Source organism: Dermacentor andersoni, chromosome 1 (assembly GCF_023375885.2).
Source record: "Dermacentor andersoni chromosome 1, qqDerAnde1_hic_scaffold, whole genome shotgun sequence".
Lineage (NCBI taxonomy): Eukaryota > Metazoa > Arthropoda > Arachnida > Ixodida > Ixodidae > Dermacentor > Dermacentor andersoni.
The window spans coordinates 262,368,999-262,393,181 of NC_092814.1; the positions used below are offsets into that span (position 1 = coordinate 262,368,999).

General features: G+C 45.9%; 1 protein-coding gene across 5 annotated transcripts in view; it reads right to left on the bottom strand.

Moving 5' to 3' along the window:
- Window positions 1-24,183, bottom strand: part of GABA-B-R1 (gamma-aminobutyric acid type B receptor subunit 1) — a 133,725-nt gene that overhangs the window by 50,968 nt on the left and 58,574 nt on the right. For all 5 annotated transcript variants that reach the window (XM_055063750.1, XM_055063747.2, XM_055063746.2 and 2 more), the window contains exons 7-11: window positions 23,694-23,951; window positions 21,814-21,877; window positions 21,659-21,736; window positions 9,927-10,077; window positions 1,895-2,027 (exon numbers count right to left, since the gene is read on the bottom strand). In XM_055063750.1, the coding sequence (XP_054919725.1) occupies window positions 1,895-2,027; window positions 9,927-10,077; window positions 21,659-21,736; window positions 21,814-21,877; window positions 23,694-23,951 (684 nt within the window). The remainder of the gene's footprint in view (window positions 1-1,894; window positions 2,028-9,926; window positions 10,078-21,658; window positions 21,737-21,813; window positions 21,878-23,693; window positions 23,952-24,183) is intronic.

Below are 24,183 nucleotides of genomic sequence, written 5' to 3' on the forward strand. Positions count from 1 at the left end.
GCATAAACAGAAGGAAATGGGCAAGCTTATTGTTTCCAGATGACATCAGGGTGATTATAGCTTAGAAATGGAGTTTCAGGACTATACTACACATGTTTAACAGCTGGTTATGCTTCATGCTGCACCATGAAGGCGATGTTTGTCCTGCCTATATATTAGTGTTCAGACTACATTCTAAAGGTATTATATATATATGAACTATGTTCCTTAAAGGATAAGCCAACAAATGTTGCAAGTGCTAAGAATTATTTTGATTAATGGGACCAGCAAGCATCCGGAATGCATCCTCAGATTATTGTGCTTATGGAAAGATTATGCTTCACAATGATAAGAACAAGCATAATTTTATCACTTAAGTATGGAATTACATTTTTATATCCGCACTGAAATTCACGAAAGAGTGACGCAGGGCACTCTCTGTGATGAAATGTGTGATTAGGCCTTTGAAAACAGTGCCAATTCTAAATAGATATTTAGGCCTCTGGGGTTCGTTTCAGGTGCTATAAGTACACAAGGATGGTTATTTCCTAATATTGTAAATTATGTCTATTTAGCTATGTATTTGGAATTTGCAAATAATATTATTGAGGAGTGGTGCTGCCTGTGCTCTAGAAAGTGGAGCCATTCATTGATAGAGTGCCACCATGGTTGCCTCCGAGTAACGCGGACAGATCTCGAAGGCTATGCTTTTGCACTGAAAGTGATTGTAGACCCGGAAACACATCACAGCTGCCATGTCTTCGACCACAGTTTCTTCCCCAGCAGTAAGTTTTGCAAAACCGAAAAACGACTGTGACATCTTTACATAAGTAAAAAGTTGCTGTGGCTCTTTTTATGGCTGCAGTTGCAGTGTTTGATTAAACAGTTGTTCTGCCACCTGTCCTGCACGTTTCTGTCACTATCACTATCAGTTATCGCTGTTGCCAGTGCCTCTACACAGTAAGTAAAAGATTTTGCAGATAGAAAAATTATGTTTCATAATTTCCAGACGTTTCCCGAAATAACTACCATGGGTTCAGGTACTTCAGGTAGTAGGCTTTCCATCGTGCCAGAAGAGGGGAATGCTTCTTGAAAATCAGTTGCCACTCCCTTTAAGTCAGGATCTACTCTTTGCTACATTAAAAACACACTAGGAAATTACAAGGTTAGAAGTTATTGTGGAACAAAAGGCTGTAATTTTTCTGTGAGCAAGCTCTAGCAGCAGGTTACATGTGCACTTACAAAAAGACTGTCAGAACGTTTAAAAACTCCTTAGCTCAGATACCTGCATATCACTTTAAGAGGATGACATTACTTGATGTCATCACAAAAGGTTCATAAGCATTCGACTGCAAGCACCTTCGGACAGCTTACCTCTTTGCCACTCAATTATACAAACACGCCGCTTTGAAGAAAAGGCATGGCCAACCACAGGTACTAGAACGATCTGTCAAAACTGCCAAACATTTCAGACTGCTAGCACTGTCATTAAGTGCAGTTATGTAATAAAAATGCTGTAATGTATATGTTGCTATGCATCTCGGCAATGAAGCTGGGAGCTTTCCAAGCACTGCACAAATTTACATTGATCCCTCTTCTTGCTTCATGTTTTTCTAAAAAAGCTTGTAAAATCAGAACTAAAGGTGAACTTATTTAATTCTTTCATGCTTGAGACTTATGGATAAGTTTGAAAAAAAATCAAAGCTTATTAGATTGAATATTTTGTAAAATACTTTCCACCATACCACATAGGCCTGCATTTTGTTTCTTCCTTTTTGTGCCTTGCAGTTCTACATCATACACAGACTCCTCAAGCTGAGCCACTTATTAGTGAGCTAATACACCAAATGAACTGGCACTGAGACAATCGAGCAACCTTTCAGACTGTATCCAAGCAATATCAAATCCATCGTACCTGGCAGATATGTGCATATCTGAACTCGCTGACAAATTGCCCGTCCAGGCCAAGCAGGCAGACACACACCAGGCACAGGATGATGCCGATGAGCATGATGTTATTGCACATGGGATGGGAAAGCTGTATATACCTGCATGCATGTGAAATTGCATCAATATGGCAAGGGTGACAGCATGTTCAGCAAATCATGGCCAGCATCCTTGAGGTCAAGCAGGGTTTCTTCATCCAATTAATTTATCTTGCAATCTATGAACCCTTAGTGTCAATGAGAATGCTTGAAAGGTCTGCAAAGCCATTGTGCTACACAATGCTTCCTCCTTTTATGGATAGAAATCAATGTTAGTGCCTTTTGTGCTGTCCAATCTATAGCGATATCACACACAAATAGCATGCGCCTTTTATGTTAGGTGTTTAGAAACACGCTGTTGCAATATGAACAGTAAACATAGCATGTCACAGACAAGGACAAATTAAGAAGGAACTGGGCACATTGGACTGCAATTTGAATGCAGTACGCAGCATGTTGATTAGATAATTTTTGGTGTAGATGAATAATGCATGTTGAATTTATGGCCAGACCCAGTGGTGTCACTAGGGGGGAGAGGGGAGCGGGAACCGTCCCAAGTGCTGCACTCAGGGGAGGTGCAGCTGGGCAGTAAAAAAAAGGGGGGGGGGAGGGGGGTGAAATAACAAAGACTTATTCGTCAAAGTGAAGAGGCACCGGGCGCCCTTCGCTGAATGGAACAGTGGCATATGCAGAGCTTATAGAAAACAAATAGTTTTCATCAGGCAAACTATTTACTTTGTTTATTCTGTGAGAAGTGTTGTTGTTTTTTTTTAAATAATAAAAATGCATACTCCTGTTCTTATGCATGTTAATGCAAAATAAACATGCACATATGCACTTTTGGTGTGATGTTTTGGTGATCGGGAGTTGTGTGGTGCACTTGTTACTTTGGACATTTCAAAATGAAATGAAAAATAATCAGTTCATAGCTACAGAACAAACTACGCTGAAGTGCCATGAGGATAAAATTGTGCTTTCTTGCTTGAAACGAGAAGGCAGGTCATTTCACCAGGTGCCGCTGACCCTAGTGACACCATTCCCCATACCTTTCTATTATTTTCATTGATGTGCAGTAGAACCTTGTTAAAAAATATATATATATATATATATATAACCTCGATCTTACAAAGGTGTACTTGCAGAGAGTCACAGGCCTATGTGGCACACGCAGCATAAGCTGGAGGAGTGGCTCCATAGGAGCTTCATCTGCCGCACCCTGTACTACAGGATCTTCACATCGTTTTCACGAGAACAATCTGAACTGTCCGCCCGGCATTGAAGGTGAGCGGCGGCTTGTCCTGCTCTCTGCACAGCAGTCTGCTGAGCCTGATGTTGCCTGCTTGCAGCTGCGTGGGTAGCTCTACGATTCGCTTTGTAAGCAGCGGTTCGCACGTTGCAAACAGGTGCCGTAACGTTTACCGGAGGGTAAACACAGATATCCCGACTACGTGGCGCACATATCACATCCCTTGACCAGTGGCACAGTACATTGCTCTTGTTGTTGTTGATGATGATAATGATGGTTTATGGGCGTGCCCTTCGAAACAGGGTGGTGACAAATAGTCCCCTAGCCAGCTTGAGTTAACCAGGTCCAGCTACATGCAGCATGCAACTGCTATATGTAACCGCTAAATGTCGGTACACCTAGTGGAATATAACAGAACTGCAATGCAAAGTTTGTACGTATTGACGCTACGCGGCGTGCATGTCACATCACCTGTTAAATGGCACGATACAATATGAATGATGATGATGATTTAATGGCATTCCCTTTGACATAGGACGGTGACAAACAGTCACCTAGCCTGCATGAATTAATCAGGTATGCCATAGATGTTTTTCATTATATTAATAATTACATCTCCATAATTTTCTTTTTCTTCTTCAAGACTTCTCTATCTACCTTGTACCGCTACCTATGCAACTGTAGAGTTACTGTATATGCTACCACAGGTAGCAGAGTTGCGCGTCTGTTTTATCACGCCGCTAGCGCCTCTATTGGCAGAGCGTCATCACGTGGTAGTCAAGCAACCGTGCATTGCGGAGAAGCAGATGCTCGGGCCAATTTTTGTATTTCCCGACGCCGCCGCTGCAGCGAACTGAATTGAAACAAGTTATCGCCACTCAAATTCAAAGCGAATCCGGCCGACCTTGGCGTTCGCTGTTCGCATGCGGGCTAGCTGCAGAGAACTAGCTAAATAGCTATGTCAATGTAGCTATGTCAATCCTGTGAGAGAAAAACTTTCACTACACTCCCACAGAAGGTTGCTTTTGGTATCCCTGCAGTGAAAATGCACATAATGAAGTGGTACTTGCAGGTGTGGCTGATATCCAGTGCCTGCTAGTAGGTGAGTACGCTTCTACAGCAAGTCTAATGGGGTACCAGTGTCGAAATACTAATGGTTGGTCATTGATTCACCAGTAATGTTTTAGACTGCCTACACGTTGAGAGCTTTGGCACATAAGCAGGTATCCCTAATGCAAAACCGAGTACCCATTATCCAGTGCAGCGCCGGATTATGGGCCCAGTGCCGCGCGCTGGATGCTGGGCAGGCGCGGCGAACTCGGAGGCACTGGGTACTGCTGCGAAAAATAACTATAGCGCGTTAAATACGCGGTGCCTGGACACCGTATATATTTTGTTGGAATACAAAAAGCAACAGAGAGCGATTTGGTGCAATAAAAAAAGAAAGAAAAAGCTCCGACCAAGATTCCATCGTCGGACCTACAGATCCCACGCCCGGTACTTTACCACTGCGCCACGCCAGGAGGAGAACATGAGTGGATAATATGCCATGTCAAGGATCGAGAAGCAGTTTTAGTTTCACAGAGATGTCTCGCTCAGTCATGGTAGATGCGCTATCGCCCTGCATATGAAACTCACGCCTGTACCACAAAGAAAATTTTGCTGTCCGTATTCAGTAGCATGCTCGGAAGTGCCACAACATCGATTTTCACTTGCGACTGGCATTTTAACTTTGAAAAAAGTCCTAAGTGAACCGCCGACCCGGGATGCTGTATGGGCTGTTACTACTGATTTGGATAGCTGTTTCTTGTTCTTCACGCAAAGAATATGCAACGTTTTCTTAGTTCAGTGATGCCTTTCAGTTGACACGTCTGTCTAGTCATATATCTTCGTCAGAGAAGCGCAGGCTAGTGCCAGGAGCCTTCCGCGACAGCACATATATACCTGTGTTTATGACGTGTCACATCGGCGCTCATCGCTACTTGTGCTGGCACTGTAAACATGAAAAATGGTTTATTTAAGAACACCGATGCGAAAGCTGAAATATAGAGCGATTTATCCGTGTTAGACTTCTTGATTCCTGAGCCTAGGCGCGCCGAGAGCGTGCAGACTGACTCGGCGGATACGCTAGGCCTAAGCTTCGGTGGGGACCGATCTCGGCGCCTTTTTCTTGACGATCTTATGCAGTCAGCTGTTTCGACGCGCTTTGTTTGCGATTAGGCGGACAAGCAGTCCAAAAGCGATGCAAAACCACGAACTGTCGATCGACGATACGGTAGGCATGCCGCCTGCAAAAAGGAGTGCGGCTTCGCCGCATAGATTTGGTTGCTTCCCAGGCAAGATGGCGAACCTACGCGCAACTCTGCTACCTGTGGTAGCATATACAGTAACTCTATGCAACTGCTACAAGGTGTGCCACCTGGTGTAATAATATACAACTGCAATGCAAAGGATGCATGTACAGACGCTATGCGACGTGCATCTCACATCGCAAGGCAAGTGACACGATACAATGACGATGATGATTTATTGGCATCCCCTTTCAAACGTGGTGGTGACATAGTCAACTAGCCAACTTGACTTAATCAGGTACACAATATATATTTTTTCTAGCATTCTTGTATACATTTCCTTAAACTTCTTTTTCTTCCACAAACCTGCCTTGTACTGCTATCTGTGAATTTGCTACATAGCGTTCTAGTAATCGTGTGCAACGGCAATGCAAAATGTGCATGTATCGAAGCTATGCGGCGCGCATGTCACATCACGTGTCTCCTCATGCGCTAGAATGCGTTTATAGGGCATTTTTCCGCTGCATGCTAGCAAGCGCTGGCAAGTAGCTGACTCCCACGCAGCGGGCCTGGGTTTGATCCCGGCGGGAACTGGCAACTTTTTTTCTCGTTCCTGGCGACAGCTGCTATGGTCACCAGATACCAGCGGCGGAGGTGGCGATGGGCACCATCGTCAACTGAAACGGCTATTGGAATCACCCTATAACAGCTTATGCAGTAAAACTTCCATAAATATGTGAATTTAATTAATTTGAGGTTTTAAAGTTTCCACAGTAAAAATAATATCACAAATTCCTAGGACATTCCTGGTGGATACCCTTCATTGAGCACTTATAAAAAAATCGCAAGAAGGTCAGGTCATAACAGTGCAGTTATGAGCGTCAGTGCATGCGGTGCATATCACACAGAGAGCAATTTATCAGCTTGGCTCATGGCGTACGTCCGAGATATGCAAGTGTTGTGTTGCACGACCGTAAATTTTGGATGTCATGGTTCAATGTGCTTAGTGCCTGTGGCCATCGTCAGACGGCACCCAAAAATTAAAAACAGAATTGTAAAAAGATACAGATATTCGTCCTGATTAAAAAAAAAAGATGATACAGTTTCGCCAGAAAGGCGGAGCATTGATAACGATAGCAAAGAGACAACTATGTGAACTAAGGTTCATAGTTTTGGCTAAAGCACGCTGGCGGGCTAGTTGGCAGGGTTTCATGATAAAACAGTGCAGCACAAGTGAATGAGGACAGAGAAGAATATGACACGCACATAGCGCCTGGCCTTTGCACTTGCCGCAGATTACCTCCAAGATAGGGTGTGTGGCCCGCGTATGGACAACTATGCGCAGCCGTGGTAGGGTGGCTAGACTAGTTCTAGCCAGTTCTAGACACCATAGCCATAGCAAGAATAGAGGAGTAGATGCACACACTAGAGGTAAAGGCCAGATAGGGGCACGTATCCTGCTTTCTCCCCTCCCACCTTCCTATAATGTGCTCTACTATGTTACCGTGTGTTCGCCCCCTTCCCGCCTCCCCTTGCACTAAAGAAATCATCTAAATTGTCAGCTCTCGAGAGGCTTATTAAAGTCACACTTCAGCAGAGGGGGGGCCTCATAGGGCAGCGACCAGGATAGTGGGCGCACATTCACACACGCTCATATAATGTCAGTAAAGCGTTGAACCACAGGACCCGGCAGTGAAACAGGTCAAAGAATAGATCAAAGAACATAGGAAAAATACCAGGATTTTACTGAAGTTTCGGCCGGGGACTGGCCTTCACTCCGACGGAAGCCGGTCCCTGGCCGAAACTTCAGAAATCCTGGTATTTCATTTTTCTTATGTGCCTCTATTCTTTGACCTGTGTGTGTGTGTGTGCGCGCATGTGTGCAGAAGTTATTTTTTAGTTTTCTTTTTCTATAATAACTCGGGAGGTAAAAAGTTACTTAAAAAAAAAAAGACAAGGTGAACCGTCACTAATTCACAAGCAGGTAGCTACACACTCAGGTGGCTCATGAAACAGTATGCTGTGCCAAGAATCTTAATCGAACAAGGATGGTGACCATCATGTGCAGTGCCTTGAAGAAATGCATGCAGAAGTATGACAATACCTGCTTTCCTGTTCTTGCTCGTGCCACATCAACCGATCAACCATAATTAAATCATTATTAGAAAAATTGGAGAGTTAGAATTGCCCCACAAAAGGCACTCCTGGTAATAAAATCACCTCCAGCACTTGTTGAATAGGTTCTACAGTGCTACAGCTGACCTGCCGAGGGGAGGGGGACCGAGCCCCTCCTTGAAGAACGGTGGGAGGTCCCCCCCACTGCCCCCCCCCCCCCCCCCGACTTTAAGCACTGGCTTTCGCGTTCCTCCAAGCGCTCTGAGCTCCCACACGAGAGTTTCTTTCTTACGCTTGCCCGATCTAAAATGTCCCCAAAGAGAAATGTGTGGACTTTCTGGTGAGAAATCTCACCTCCATAAGGATTTTCTGCAGGGGAATCTTGCCTCTCTGCACCTCAAAATGTGCCTGTGCATAAATACTTTGCTTTGTCGGCCTCCTAAACTTACGTCCAAACGTGATCATAGTGGCCGATACAGAGTGTGTAATGACGAAACATCAGTTTTATACTGTCAGTGGCTGGTTCGTGTCACTGCGGCGCACGTAACATAAGGTTTGCCACTTTGCAGTACGTCTTAGGCACTCAGCCAGTGGCACGGCCGTCGGCAATGGGAGGAGCACGTGTCACATGGGCAATCTATGCATATGTGCCGCCCCGCCATGAACAAGAACTTCAGTATAACGTGCAATTGAATATTTAAGACGAAACAAATTTACAGTAACATGTCATTATTCACTGATCTGTGGCCGCAATGAGGCATGTACCTAAGCTGCCCTCCCCAACACTATCTTATTCTAGAGTATTTATCCGCTGCCACGTAGTGCAGCTCTGCGAGGGACAATTGGTGCAAAGCACGCCCTCCTCTGTTGTACTACAATACCTAGGGAAAGGCAGATTTCGAGGAGCAAAAGTACCCACATGTCTCTCGTGCAATTCAAGCATGCACACAATGGTTGAGCAAATATGAGAAAGAAAGTCTCATAGCTCCCACGTGCTACATGGCCTCCGCAAGTTTAATGCAACAAATGGCACAGTGGTGTTTCCTGCATAATGTGTCCTAGCGCAAACTCTTCAGCGACACTTTTGCTGCTAAAGCTTTTCATGCAGAAGGACGCTTGCAAATAACTTCTGTTTCAGTTGATATTTTTATAGTTTTTTGCTACATTTACCAGCCATATGGCTACAAGTACATGCTTGAAATGGCCGATAACTTCATTAAATCTATATTTTGTCATAAAATTACTTTGTTAAATTGAGAAAAAAATATATACGCATTTCAATAGAACTATGATCGGGAAATCAAAATGGTTTGTTACATCGTGAATTTCGTTAAATCGAGGTTGGTCGTAGTGAGGCTTAACTATACATTTTTGTAATCTCATCAATGAGATTTTACTGTAATGTCCCCAGCACACCCTCCACTGTCCATGAATCTTCTATGCATCATACTAGCACGACCACATAATGGCTCTCCCAACATGTTCACATCAGTGGTTAGCATGCTATAACATACCCACATCAATAAGATACACCTACAAGATAGCTGCAATGGTAGGCCGTAATGATGAAGGTAAAAAGCGTAAATTTGGCAGACTGCACGAAAGAGAAAAAGAGCAGCGAATAAGGTTATGCGGAACAAACTAGGCTCGCAGTCGGTGCATGAAGGGGTAATGAATATTAGAGAGTTTTAGAATAGGGGCCCCCAAACGTTCTGGGGCCCCAAAGAAATAGCGTCGAAACAACTGCGCATGCACGAGACGCAAACTGCGTTTGGGTTTTGCGTTGGGGATGCTATTTCAACAATTTAGGGGGAGCCCAAATAGCAGCCCCAAAAGCTTTGCGTCAGCAAACAGGGTGGCACCCATTGAAGCGACGGCTCTAACCTAGCACCAAACTGGGTTCGATTTGTGGTAACGCATGAAGTTCACAGGCTAGGAGAAGTGACTGCGGTTATTGCTTTCTCTCAGCTAGCGTGTGTTATGAAGATTGATTCATTAGACGCTGCTGATTCCGAATTCGATTGTGGATTTTATGGCTCGTAGGCCTAACACAGCCAAGCTTGGCTGGTGAAGGCACGTAAAGTTGGTTTGCTCGAAACTAAGCGCAACTAATTGTTTGCTGTTTACAGAATGATCTCTAAATTGTAATTAAACACGAATACATGCAAGTCAAAATTACTATTTCTATCATAAAATGGTATATTTTATTTAATCATTTCTAATAGCTTTTCTTTGATGCCGTAGTGGCGCTGTCAGTACCAGCGCTGTCAGTACAAAAGGAAAAGGCAAATGTGCCTGTTCCTTTCTCACCTGGAGTGCCTGAATATCCAATTGAATATGAGCAGGCCAACAGCCCAGACAACACCGATGAACGCCACTGCACACATCCCAGCAAAGAGGCTTAGTGACACTTTGCGGTGTACCCGAACTATGATTGTACGATCCTGTGGTGGCTTCCCATCTGTAAATCAGACACAGAGCGCTACTGCTTATGGCTGTCATCATTAAAGCATGAGGTGTTTTGTGCTATTACGTTGAGCACCGAACTACTCCCTTCAGATGAAAAGAGTTGGAAAAAAAATGGAGTCAATTTCTGTATACCCCAAGAAACAACAACAAATAAAAGCTGGGGAGGGGGAAGGGGAGGGGGAAGGAGCAAGCTGTGAATGAAACTGCACAATTGTTGCAGCACCTAACAAATTTAAATACAAAGCTGTATGTTGCACAGGGGAGTACTGAAATCTGAGAGACTTTTTGTACACAGTCAGGCTTGACTGTGTGCTTCGCCCCTCTTCTTGCTGTGTAGGAAAGAAAAGCTGCTGTTGCTTGACATGGCAAACTGCCGGTGTACTCAGACTTCCTACTTGAAAAATTCGCCTGCTGGTTCATCAGCCAACAGTCCCTTTTGAGTGGTATGATATTCTTGGGAATAATGTTTGCATAATTTATAAGCACTGTGCAAAGTTTCCTTTAAGAATTTTGGACTATCCAAGAGATCTTCGCCACACCCGGCTTTGTGCAGTGCATCCGACACAGCAGGCCTTTGTCACTCCCTCTCCCGTCTCCCTTCCACCCCTCCTAAGTCGAGGAGACTGGAGAGGGATGTGCGAGGCTGGTGAAGAGATGCGACGATGGCATGCCGAGCAGGGTGCGCGGCAGAAAGGTGGGTGTGATGAAGCAGCTCTTTTTTTTTTTTCAAGGTAATGCAAAGGAAGGTGTGTCAAGCAGAGTGCATGAAACAAAGGCAGATGTGGTGAAGCAGCTCCCGTTTTAACAGTGAAGCTGTATATGGCTAGGATTCCGTGCATTTTTGTTCTCCGTGAACAAAAACTATCATCATCAATGGCTCATGCTCCTGTAAGCATTCATGCTCCCATAAGCAAGCAATAAATGCAATGGCTCATAGCCCCGTAAGGCAGAGGCTACAAGCACTCAGCAAAAGGAAGTGAACAGTGCTTAAATTCTTTCTAATCATGCATACAACATACAGAACATCATGTCGAAAACTGTCATCAATGGCTCAAACCCCCGTGAGCAATGGCTCATACCACCGTAAACAAGCAAAAAATGCAATGACTCATAGTCCTGTAAGGTTCATGGCTACTCACTTTGCGTGAATTAGCTGCGATGACACTACCCCTGTTGTCGTTGTCGGTGATTTCAATGTGGATGTGTTGGCACCGAAAAGGGAGCGGTTCACGCATTCTGTTTTGCAGACATATCCCTTGCGATGCCACACCGATCCGGCCCAACTGACCACTCAGTGGCATACGCGCATCAATTTGACATTATCAAAGAATGTGATTGCAGTTGCGAGTGAAACAATGACCACCGATCAAGAAAATAAATGAGTGTGCGTACTTTTTGTCACGATGACCACCCGTCAAGACAATAAATGAGTTCGTACCTTTGTTCAAAATTGTGTCAACTCAACTATGTGTCAACTCCGTGTCGTGTGCTAAACAGCTTCGCTGATCAACCATCTTCACAGAGTGGAATGGCTCATGATTTTGCTCTAGAGTAATGGTACAGGGTGTCTACCAAGTTGACATTTCCAAATTCCCCGAGTTTTCCAGGTTTTCCCTGAGTGCCATTGCAAAATTCCCTGAGTGATGCAGAACTAGTTTTATGTCAAGACGAGCTGAAACCATATCGCCCGATGCGGTAATTCTCTAGTAAGAATATCAAAAAAATTTTTAAAAATACTTAATCCAATTTGAATACTGAGGAGTAGTGTTCATGTTATTCAAAAAGAAAATAGAAGGGTGGGGTTAGTAATATGCACAGCAAATAAGATATCTTCGAAAAAAATTGCAAATCGAGTCGGACATTCTCAAATGCGAATAAAAAAGGAGATACATACAAAAGCAAATATCTTTGAATATGAGCTATTTCTATCAACTGATAGCAAGCTCAGTGGTATGAGGCCCGAACTTTGTCACGACTGAGATTCTCTCTAAACAGCTCGTAAGTCAACCTCAAATGTCCTGACATACTCTCAGCCCATGCACAACGCCTCACTGTTATGTTTCACTGCTTTAAAAAGTTTATTTTTGTTTGCATTAGGGACACTTGCATCTCGGCATCAGCCAACACTTTGTTTTCTGAGCTCAAGCTCCTTCAAAATGGCGGCAGCATGCTTCCTTTCCCGTTCATTCCTCAATGCGCAGGTCCTTTCTGTTTCTGTACTCCTTCCGCCACTCGTTCGCCCCACAGAACATTTGAAGCATCTTCTTTGTCAGTTGCAGAGTCCACGTCCGAGTTTTCGAACTCCTTAGGGGCCGCGAAAACGTCCGAAAAATCGGCCAGTTGGAAAAAAATAAATGCATGTCATTTACTGCCCTTAGTGGCTCAAACCACCACAGGCACATTCGAAAACGCTCTGAAGGCCTTTCGGGACACGTATTAGGCATATCAGTGCTCGCACTGCGACAGGAAATACCGATTGCACGCGTATATAATTAAGGAATACATACTGTGTCCCGTGGCAATTGCCCCTTCCACAAAGCAAATATCTTTGAATATGAGCTATTTCTATCAACTGATAGCAAGCTCAGTGGTATGAGGCCTGAACTTTGTCACGACTGAGATTCTCTCTAAACAGCTCGTAAGTCAACCTCAAATGTCCTGACATACTCTCAGCCCATGCACAACGCCTCACTGTTATGTATCACTGCTTTAAAAAGTTTATTTTTGTTTGCATTAGGGACACTTGCATCTCGGCATCAGCCAACACTTTGTTTTCTTCGAAAACATTCGAAAACGCTCTGAAGGCCTTTCGGGACACGTATTAGGCATATCAGTGCTCACACTGCGACAGGAAATACCGATTGCACGCGTATATAATTAAGGAATACATACTGTGTCCCGTGGCAATTGCCCCTTCCCACGCTTATTACGCTTCACTGCCATACTTTTGCGCATGCTTCACCAAGTAAGATTTCTATACGGAGGCGAAGCTGACTTTCAGGAACTGGCATTATGCAACGCACAGTGCTTTCTAGGCCAATCGCGAGAACCGCAAAGGCGGAGTCCATGCCATTGCTGACAGCAGCGAATTCTTTCAATAAAGAACACGGCACCCAACAGCAAGAAGCTTATAGCGAACGTCGAAGCAGCGAGGCCTAGCGTTGCCGCAGCGTTGGCTACGGCTGCCAGTGGATCTGCGTGCCAGAGCACCGATTTCAGGCGGCGAGGTAATCAAAATGGCAGCAGTGGCAGCTTTTATTAATACCGTTTCGGATCTGCGGTCACGACAAAACGTCCGAAAAATCGGACGGCGAAGAGTTCTTGCGTCCGAAATTATAGATGTTCTGATACATTGACTCTAGGGAGACGTGGTGGTGCCGCGAAGCCGTCCAAATTATCGGAAATCCGGAAAGTCGGTCGTTGACTGTACACTGACAACTCCTCCAGCCACCGACAGGAAGTCAAAGACGATTCATTACGATTTCTGTCTGTTGCTCGATCCAGAATTACCGCGACTTTCGACCCTTTCAATAAAATTACAGCTAATTTTCCCTGATAGAGACACAAATTCCCCGAGTTTTCCCTGAGTTTTTCCAGACTACTCAAAATCCCTGAGAATTCCCGGTTTTCCCGGTTGGTAGACACCCTGTGGTAGTAATGGGAGTAATCGTGATTGTTCAATGAAGTCAGCCTACTACATGTTATAAGCCCAAAGAATTTGTAGCGCGGGCTCTCTTGAGAGACCTCTGTTGCAATGGTAATGTTTTGTAGAGCACACGCCCCCAGGCCCTTACTTCTTTTGTTTTTTTGTTTTTTTAATTTTTACTGAGGCTACTGTAGCTATTTTTCCTTTTGGCGCACAGACCAGTAGCCAGATTTAATTGTTATAACCAATAATGCAGCATGGGAGCATTGTAGTAAGCTGTTTATTTTGCCATAGAACACATACAAATGTTGAAAATGCATTAACTGCTCATTGTTATATCCAATATAGTTATATAGGGTATCTAGGAACGTAAATTGATTGACCATACAATCGTATGTATGAACTGTATGATTTATGCAAGCTTTCGTATGATGATGTGTGCATGATGTAGCTGATGCACAGTGCATAAATAGATGATCGTTTGAAATAAACGCCAGTTGGAAGTTCAGCGCCAGTCCTGTCTTATGTGTTCCTTTCATCTTCTGTGTTTAGCGCGTTTTTATGGAAACTGTCAAGATGAACCAACTCACCCAAACCAAGGTATTGTTGAATTAATACCAGTATTGTTATAAGTGGATTTGACTGTAGCGGGATTCATGCCTGATTGTATTTGACAGCCTCTTCCAAGGAAGTCTATTATGCTCTTGATACCTTATATAGTAGTTTTATCTTTAGCAAGACCCTGGCCCAATCATGCACTTTTTTGCTTGTATTCACAAGAGTGCACAAACAAGTTTTGTTTAATCATGACTTACATAATGGTGCAGACATTTGGTACAGTGCTGGAGAGTTATTCAGATAGCTTTAGATTATATTACTTATCTTTTACAGTAATGTTCAGTACCATGTAAGCAAAGGAATTCGCAATCCTAAATGAACAAAACACAAAACACACCTCCGAGCTTTGAGAAGACAAAAGTAAAAGGGGCACAAAAGTGTACTGGTTGGACACAACTACACTGAAGCATAATATTGGATCTGTGTGATTACCATGCTTCCTTGCCAAAAAAAAGGGGGGGGGAAAAGAACGAAAAACAAGGGGGAAGAAAAACTTCAGAAATAAAGAAAAATATCATAGTGGCACAGTGGCTACTGAGTTCTGCAGATGACCATTTGCTTCTCAAATGTGGAAGTCGCAGTCTGGTGGGGTGGAATGCAGAACTGAGTGTACTGAGATTTCTGCACTTCTAAAAGACCCCACCTACCGTGCGTGTGCACAAACACACACACACACATGAACAACATAAACATGCAGCATTTGAGAATGTAGAACCTTAGCAATCCTCAAGAAACGGATCCCTGGCTTACTACATTTACATTTACTACACTCATTAAGATGCCATTAGCACTTCCTAAACTCTGACAGTTCTCATAAAGGAGCCAGAACTTTTGGATTACATCTGACTAGCTTTTCCTTACACATCTTCAACCCACATAGCTGTACAACCCAGAATGATCTTGGCTGAGACGGTAACACATCCAAATTAAAAGACAAATAAAACAATCCAAGGACACCTAAGCACTTCTTACAATGATGCTTCTTACAACGAGTTTTGCACTACAAGTAATGGTTATGAGTTTTGCTGTGAGGTATGTTATCGAGTTTAGCGATTAAATTGGTGAGGGTTATTTTTTTTAAATACAGTTTCTACATTAGCATGTTGGCTGTAGACCGGAATCATTTGGATGATATTGCCAAGAAATCAAGGACACTGCATGCAACTGACGTCCTGCGCAACGAGAGACTGAGGAAGCAGCAGCGGCCACCAAGGCCGGCAGGCGCACACAGCAGCTAAGCCCAGTGAGGGTGAGAGAGAGAGATACGGACCGTGTCAGTTTCCAAGAGTGAGACGGTGGCACCCACACGCGCACGTCATGTGACTACTTTGCCAACGGCAAACCATCTCGTTCCGCAGCTTCATGTCGTCATATCTGCTCCGTCGAGATGCTATGGTGACGTGCCGTCGCGGCGATGCCCTCTCCCCTCACGCAACACCTGGTGCACTACTGGGCAGCAGGGGTTCCGATTCACCTGCTCTGCTCCATCGAGGCATGCTCGTGATGTGGCGTCACAGCCAATGGGAATTTAGGTGTCATTTCACTGCTAAAGACGCCGGCTTTTTCACTCGTGGGCCATTTGATGCTCTCGCTTATATATATATATATATATATATATATATATATATATATATATTCTAATATGAATACAGTACAAGAGAGCAGCAGGCAGCGTGTCTCAGCCAGAGCAGCTCATGCAATCTCGAGCTTGCGCCTCAGGACGACTGGCGATGTGTCTGCAGTGCCGGGCATTCCTCTTCACTACAATCACTCCCCCATAGGAAAAGTAGCCATCCTGGCGACTCATGGTGAACACAGAATCATGGGGTCGTAATACGGCTTCAGGCGTTGTACGTGGACGGTTTCACGACCACGACAGCGTTGGTCTGTAGGTGGCGTGACAGGCTCGACACTATAGTTCACAGGCGATGTCTCCGCGACAACACGGTAGGGCCCTTGATATTTGGACACAAGCTTGGATGAGAGTCCAGCAGGAACGGCGGGAACCCAAAGCCACACAAGAGAGTCCAGAAGAAAGTGACAATTCGGGTGATCACCATCACGTCGAGACTTTTGTTGCCATTGGTCGACGGCTGTAAAGGAACGGGCGAGCTGACGGCATTCCTCTGCGCGGCGGGCAGCTTCAGAGATGATGATGATGATTTGGGATTTTTATGGCGCAGCAGCCATGATGCAGAGATGGGCGTACAGTCGGATGAGTCGGGTCTGTACGGAAGAATGGTGTTGAGGGTAGTCGAAGGTTAGCGGCCATACAAGAGGAAGAATGGGGAGAAGTTTGTAGTTGCCTGTGGTGCAGTGTTGTAGGCGAACGTGATGAATGGCAAAATGAGGTCCCAATCAGTGCAATCAGAGGCGACGCATTTGGAGAGCATGTCGCCAAGGGTGCGGTTAAATCTTTCCGTCAGACCATTAGTTTGAGGATGGTAGGCGGTGGTGGTGCGATGAACGATGCGACATTCAGCAAAGAGCACGTTTACGACTTTGGAGAGGAAGACATGTCCTCTATCACTCAAAAGTTTGCGAGGTGCACCGTAACAGAGAATAAAGTTTTTCAGGAGGAAGGATGCTATATCACGAGCGGTGGCAGCAGGCAGAGCGGCTGTTTCTGCGTATCACGTCAAATGGTCGATGGCGCCGACTATCCAGCGGTTCCCGGAAGCCTTGCTCGGAAGAGGTCCATACAGGTCAATGTCAATGCGATCGAAAGGCCTGGCCGGACACAGGATTGGCTGGAGTGGACCAGAGACATGCTGAGCAGAAACCTTGCGGCGTTGGCACTGAGGGCACGACCGAATGTACTTGCAGACAAAGGTGTACATGCCACGCCAATAATACCTGGAGCGAAGCCGGGTCTTGAAAACACCCGCATATGCACACTGTGGGTCAGTATGGAAGGCAGAACATATTTCACCACGAAGATGTTGAGGTATGACCAGCAACCACTTGCGGACGTCAGAGACGTAATTACAGCGATAGAGAAGTCCATACCGAATTTCAAAGTGAGATGCTTGGTGGTGCAAAGCTCAAGAAGGTGAAGGAACAGTTGACGGGTTTGAAAGGAAGCGGATAAGAGAACTAATCCAGGGATCCTTGCGTAGCTCCGAAGCCATGTCGCAGCCTGCTGGGAACGAAAGTACTTGGTCAACAGCAGAGAGGCAGGCATCGCTTTCAGTTGACATGGGCGAACGGGAAAGCGCGTCAGCATCGGTGTGGCGGCGGCCAGACCTGTAGACAATGTGCACGTTGAAATCTTGCAACCGCAAAGCCCAGCGAGCTAATCGACCTGAGGGGTCCTTCAACGTGGACAGCCAACAAAGTGCGTGGCAGTCTGTAATCACGTCGAAGGGGCGGCCATAGAGGTAGGGTCGAAATTTACCAAGTTCCCAGATTAGGGCCAAACATTCCTTCTCCGTAACGGAATAATTCTTCTCGGCTTTGGTGAGTGTGCGGCTTGCGTATGCAACGACGTACTCGTCAAATCCAGATTTGCGCTGCGCGAGCACAGCGCCGAGTCCAACACCGCTGCCGTCGGTGTGCACTTCGGTCGGAGCTGTCAGGTCGAAGTGACGCAGTATAGGCGGCGAGGTCAGTAGACGACGCAACTCTTGGAAGGCATCGTCACAAGCGGACGACCATGCGTAGTCGTTCAAGTCGCTCCGTAAAAGCCGATTCAAGGGAGCGGTGATGGATGCAAAATTCCGAAAGAAGCAGCGAAAATAAGAACACAGGCCAAAGAAGCTGCGAAGTTCTCTTACGGAGGAAGGTTTGGGAAAATCAGCAACTGCACGGAGCTTGGTGGCATCAGGAAGAATACCGTGTTTAGATACTACATGGCCAAGGATGGTGAGCTGACTTGCACCAAAGTGGCATTTCTTCAGGTTGAGCTGAAGGCCGGCGGCAGTTAGGCACTGTAACACTTCCTCCAGCCTACAGAGATGAGTGGGAAAATAGGGCGAAAAAATAACCACATCATCTAAGTAGCAGAGACACGTTTTCCACTTGAGACCATGCAAAAGGTTGTCCATCATACGCTCAAATGTTGCAGGGGCGTTGCAAAGCCCGAAAGGCATGACACGAAATTCATATAGGCCATCTGGTGTTACAAAGGCTGTTTTAGGTTGGTCTTCGAGTGCCATGGGGACTTGCCAATAGCCGCTGCGTAGGTTGATAGAAGAAAACTCCGCGCCTTGGAGGCAGTCAAGGGCGTCGTCAATTCTCGGAAGAGGGTAAACATCTTTACGAGTTATTTTGTTAAGACAACGGTAATCGACACAGAATCAAATCGATCCATCCTTCTTCTTAACAAGAACAACGGGAGATGCCCAGGGGCTATCCGAAGGCTGAATGACGCCGCGCTTGAGCATGTCAGCTACTTGGCCGTCGATAACACGGTGCTCTGTCGTGGATACACGATATGGTCTTTGTCGCAGTGGTGCACTGGTACCCGTGTCGATGCGATGACAAACAGTTGACGTGCAGCCCAAGGAAACATGCTGGCAGTCGAAAGATGAACGGAACTTGTCGAGAAGGCATAGAAGCTGGGTGCGTTGAGAAACAGTCAACGTGTCGGCGATGGAGCTGTGTAAAACATCGGGCGAAGTCGGCTCGTGCGCGGGGTTACAGGTCACTCCGGCGACCTCATGAGTGGCGATGGAACCAGTTGGCATGTCAATGATGGCAGCAGGGTCGACACATTGGGCACGGCCAACGCACTCCCCATGAAGCAAAGTGAGAGGACAGGAAAACCGGTTGGCGATGAGCAGTCTGCTGACACCGGCATGAACGTCCAAAAGAGCGAAAGGCATCAGGGAACATCTGCGGCGAGCGAAAATTGCAGAAGGTGTAAAAAGTACGCTGGCATTAGCAACAATGTTGCATGACACTGTGGCAAGGGCAGATGAGTGTAGTGGAATTGTAACGTCTTCGGCAACAAATACTTTACCTTAAGGTTCACGAGTGTCAAGGAGTGGGGCATTACACAGCGTTTGAAATTCCACTTCAGCACGAGAACAGTCGATGACGGCCTTATTAGTGGAAGGGAAGTCCCAGCCCAAAATAAGATCGTGGGAACAAGAACACAGCACCAAAAATTCAACGGTGTAGAGGGGGCTGTTAATCACAACGCGAGCAGTACACACAGCTGCAGGTGTAATGCGGTCTGCGCTGGCAGTTCGAAGTGACACATTGGACACTGGCGTCGTAACTTTTCTGAGCGAACGGCAAAGTTTGGCACTAATAACTGAAGCTGCGCCACCAGTGTCAACGACAGCGAGTGCAGCAACGCCGTCCACATATACATCAATAACATTAGTTGGAGAAGGGAGAGGCCTTGGTCTGTTCGTGGGTGACGCAGTTCTTGCCTCTCGGAACTGCGACGATTAGTTTTCCCATTCTGGCAAAGAAGGACAGCGACGCATCGGCGAAAGCGAGCGGCGTCGAGACGATGGCGAATGGCGGTCAACAAGAGGGCGGTGGTCCAGGGTTCTGAGACGTGGGGGATGACGGGTATGGGGAGACGTAGGTTGCAGCATCGAAGCTACGCCGGTAGGACGTTGCGCGGCGACGACAAAATCGTGCAACGTGACCAGGCGATGGCGGCACAGGCAAAAAGACCACAGGCAAAACATATGGGCCGGTTGTCAGGAGTGCGCCATTATCCACTGCTGTGTGGGTACCGCGGCTGAACGAAGTGAGGAGCTGGATGCAGTGGCACAACTGATGGGCATGGCGCAAAGGTCAGAGGCGGTGGCCGCGCAAGAGCCTCGGTGTAGCTGAGAGGTGCAGTCACCTAGGGAAAAGCAACGGGAGTCGGCACCGGCGGAGTCTCGCGGGCAGAAGGGAGAGCTGCGCACACTTGCTCGTGGATGACCTGGCAAAGGTTGGCCGACAAAGGTGAAGGTGGTGGCGTGGCTGAGGACAGATGTAAAAGCTGACGAGCGACCTCAGCACGTACGAACTCTTTTATTTGGCAAAGCAGGGAGTCCATCTCAGGAGCCGCGGTCAGGCTTGCGAGGGTTTCGTCGGACGCAGGGGGGTGCCGCGTGAGCAGACGTTGTCTGCAGAGCTCGTCGAAACTCTGGCAAAGATCAATGACCTGAGAAACAGTGCCTGGGTTTTTGGACAGCAGCATATGAAAGGCATCGTCGGAAATGCCCTTCATGATGTGACGTACCTTGTCCGCCTCCGCCATCATCAGGTTGACAGGCCGACAGAGGTTGACGATGTCCTCTATGTAGCTGGTGAACGTTTCACCAGTTTGCTGGGATCGGCTTCGTAGGCGTTGTTCAGCGCGAAGTTAGCGCACGCCAGGGCAGCCGAAAACTTCTGCGATGCCGGTTTTGAAGCTAGCCCACGTGCAGAGACCGGCTTCGTGGTTTTTGACCCACAGCCTGGCGACACCCGATAAATAGAAGATCGCGTTGCCGAGCTTGAGGGGATCGTCCCATTTGTTGGTGTTGCTGGCGCGTTCATACGATTCCAGCCAATCTTCAACGTCTTTCTCATCGGTGCCGCTGAAGATATCAGGATCCCGCTGACACTGGGCACCGGCACATACGATGGCTGGAGTAACCGGTGGGGATGTCGGGCTGGGGTCGTCAGGCATGACGGATGGCAGAGTTCGGGTGCGTAATTCCAGGTTGGGGGAAAACCGCAGCACCTCCACGATAATCTAATATGAATACGGTACAAGAGGGCAGCAGGCAGCGTGTCTCAGCCAGAGCAGCTCAGGCAATCTCGAGCTCGCGCCTCCCGGACAACTGGCGATGTGTCTGCAGCGCCTGGCATTCCTCTTCACTACAATATATATATATATATCATACCATTACTGTTTCATTTATGCAAGCACCAAAATAATTTATTTTTTTGGTGCCTGCAAATTTCCTGCCAGAAGAAAGAGCATGCCAGCCAGAAGTGTGCCTTTAGTCCCAAAGTGACATCAATTTATTACAATGAATGAATGAGTAAGGCAGCGCCCATGTTGTTTGCCTTGCCATTTGTCTCATGTTTCAGTGCTGGCTTACTCAGAATGTTGAATTAACTAGGCCTAGTCTGCACATTGATTTCAATTTGGCAAGAGCTGAAATTAGTTGCATCCCTAGTTATGCACACTTGAAAGTTCGCTGTAACCTCCCAAGGTGCATAGTATTTAAGCATGCAACATGATGAAAACTGTCCAAGTTATGTCTCTTAGCAACAGCTCTGTAATGCAACTGTTTTTGCAGGTACAAATCCCTATGCTGGCAAAATATAGGCACGAGATTAGAACAATGTTGATAAGGTGGCTTACCTGCCCACTTTTCTTGGTTTAGTATGGTCAAATTGTCAGTCTGGGTGTCAAAATAACCAATCTTGACATAGTTTCCATCTGGTGGTTAACAAAATTGATATAAAATCAACATGCCAATTTTTGCAGTCATGCAGTGATGTGTCCTATGTACTTACCAATCATTTGTTCAATGAGTGTCCATGCCATGCGATCACCTTTTGCAGAGAAGGCAACAAATCCCTGAAGAAGTATCAGAGAGCACAATTGGTCCCTTAAATCAGAAAGAGTTGCGTGCCCTGCACACTGCATGTCAGTGATTAAGCAATGTCAATGCGTGAAAATACACACCATGGCTGCTTCTTTAGTTTAATTGTAGTCTCTCAGGTTAATGATATCAGTAATTTCAAGGTTTAATCTTTTAAAATATTCTTTTAATATCACAGAACTTTAATCAGTAACCTCTGTTGTCTGTGAACCTTAGCAAGGGTTGAAAATTAATTGACTCTCTCGAGTCACCTGTGTGCTTTCAATTATAATTGTCACCACAAGGAATAAAACAGCGCACTTACGGCACGTCCAACACCACCTAGACAGTAGAAGGCCTTCACACACTGCTAAATGATGTCATGCTACCTGGCCCGACTTTCATAGATTCAAATGGGTGTGTTCTAAATGCAGCCATGCCAATTATTACGTCACTGCTTTTGTCACACTGTGCTTTGCCTTTGCAGTGGGAACTTTGGACCAAGTAGCATGATGTCACAAAACAGTGTGAAGGCCTGCCATCTGTGGTGTTGGCACTTCCCACACAGTTTTTCAGGAAATTTTAGAATTTCTGCAGAAACAAACCATCCCAGGTCAAGTAAAAATAAACCTGTGGCAATAATAAAGGATGGTCAATGTTGCCCGAGGAGTGAACAATTTAGAGATGGCAAGGTTTAGTGTTGCGCTTGCGCTCCTCGGATAGTGTTCTAACGATACGAAGAGGTGACACATTGGTGTGCTGCTGAACAGAAGGCAAGTGCTGCTGCACAGAAGGAACAGCATCCTGGCAGCTAGCTACCAGATGTGTCACAATGCTGGTGTGATGAGGAGCACTGTCAATGGTGTTGCAGGCATTGCACTGCAGGCATTTGCCAGTGCCCAACGAAAGATTAGATAATTTAGTTTGACGATTACTGTCCGTTTTGCTCAGACCAGTGTAAGAGCATGACTGCTCAGCAGGAAAACCAGTGTGCGTTTACACAATGCTCATGCCAGCAGTGGAAAGCAGAGCACTTCTCTGGCTCAGCTGCCAAGCCGATTGATCGGTGCATGATGGTGCGTCCACTTGGCTTTGTTGTTCTTGCAGCCAGACACACTGTGCATTACTTGCATCTCCGAAGACCTTTTAACCCTGTGCTTATGCGCATGTGCCTTTGATATTGGGATGGTATGACGGCAGCATGAATGTGCCTCAAATGTCCATATAATTGTTATCATAATAAAAAGAGCTAAAAGAGAGCTGTATTAGTAAGGAAAGAGTGACTAGACTAAGCCTCATCGCAAGCAGTAATTACAAGTTCAATTTGCAAAGCAAAATGACATGTACCACGCAATCACAGAACTAACAACTAATAGGCCAATTTTGCTTTACCAACTGTTTTCTTGTCACAGCTTTTTCTGCCAACATACATTTTTCCGTGAACAGCAAGTGAAGAAAAAATATGGTTTGCTTTGTGCTGTGAACATCCATGCACTGCTCTGTCCCGGTTCTTTGATGAAACAGGTTTTGTCTGTCTGATATTATTACTTCAGAACAGCTACTTTTGTGTGCCAAACACACAGCTGGCATTATCTAAAAGATGAGAAGAATACCATGGTCATACGAATACAGATATTCTATTTGAATCTAATTCTGATTCCATTTCTTTTGCCCTTTTACCTTTGAACTGAGCGAGTCTTTGCTTACAGTAACACTGGAATCAGCCAGTCAAAGTGGCGGGTGATGATAACATAATAGAATCTCTTTATTACTCAGGCCCATGAGAGGCAAGAGCACAAAAGACGTTCTCACCGAGACACCAAGAAACTGGGTGGCATTCATGGCAGACCAAATTTCATCTGCAATCTTGTGGTTGGTGTAAGTAAAGTCTTCAATGCTCATGGAGTATTCACGCAAGGTGTTGATGGTCTTGTTGAGTGCCAATGCAATGGCCCAGATGGCATCATATGCTAGCGGGGCCTCCTGATGCCCTTCAGGCTTGTATCCCTGCAGTCCTCCATTCTGCTCCGCTAGCGCTCGCTCATACCGCTCCAGGAACTGCTGCGAGCTCTGCACACACGAGAGCCAGTGATGCACATCGAGTGAATGACATGCTGCGGCAACTGTTCTGCTACTCAAGAAACGTGCTGGTTTATTTTGCATTTTGCAACAGCAGCAAACACTGTCAGTGCCGATGCTTTGGCTGCATGACAATACTGCTTCTGAAAAACGACAATGAAGTAATGTGCATGCAAACACAGCTGCATTCCAGAGAAACCACAAACAATGCAGGATACAGGTT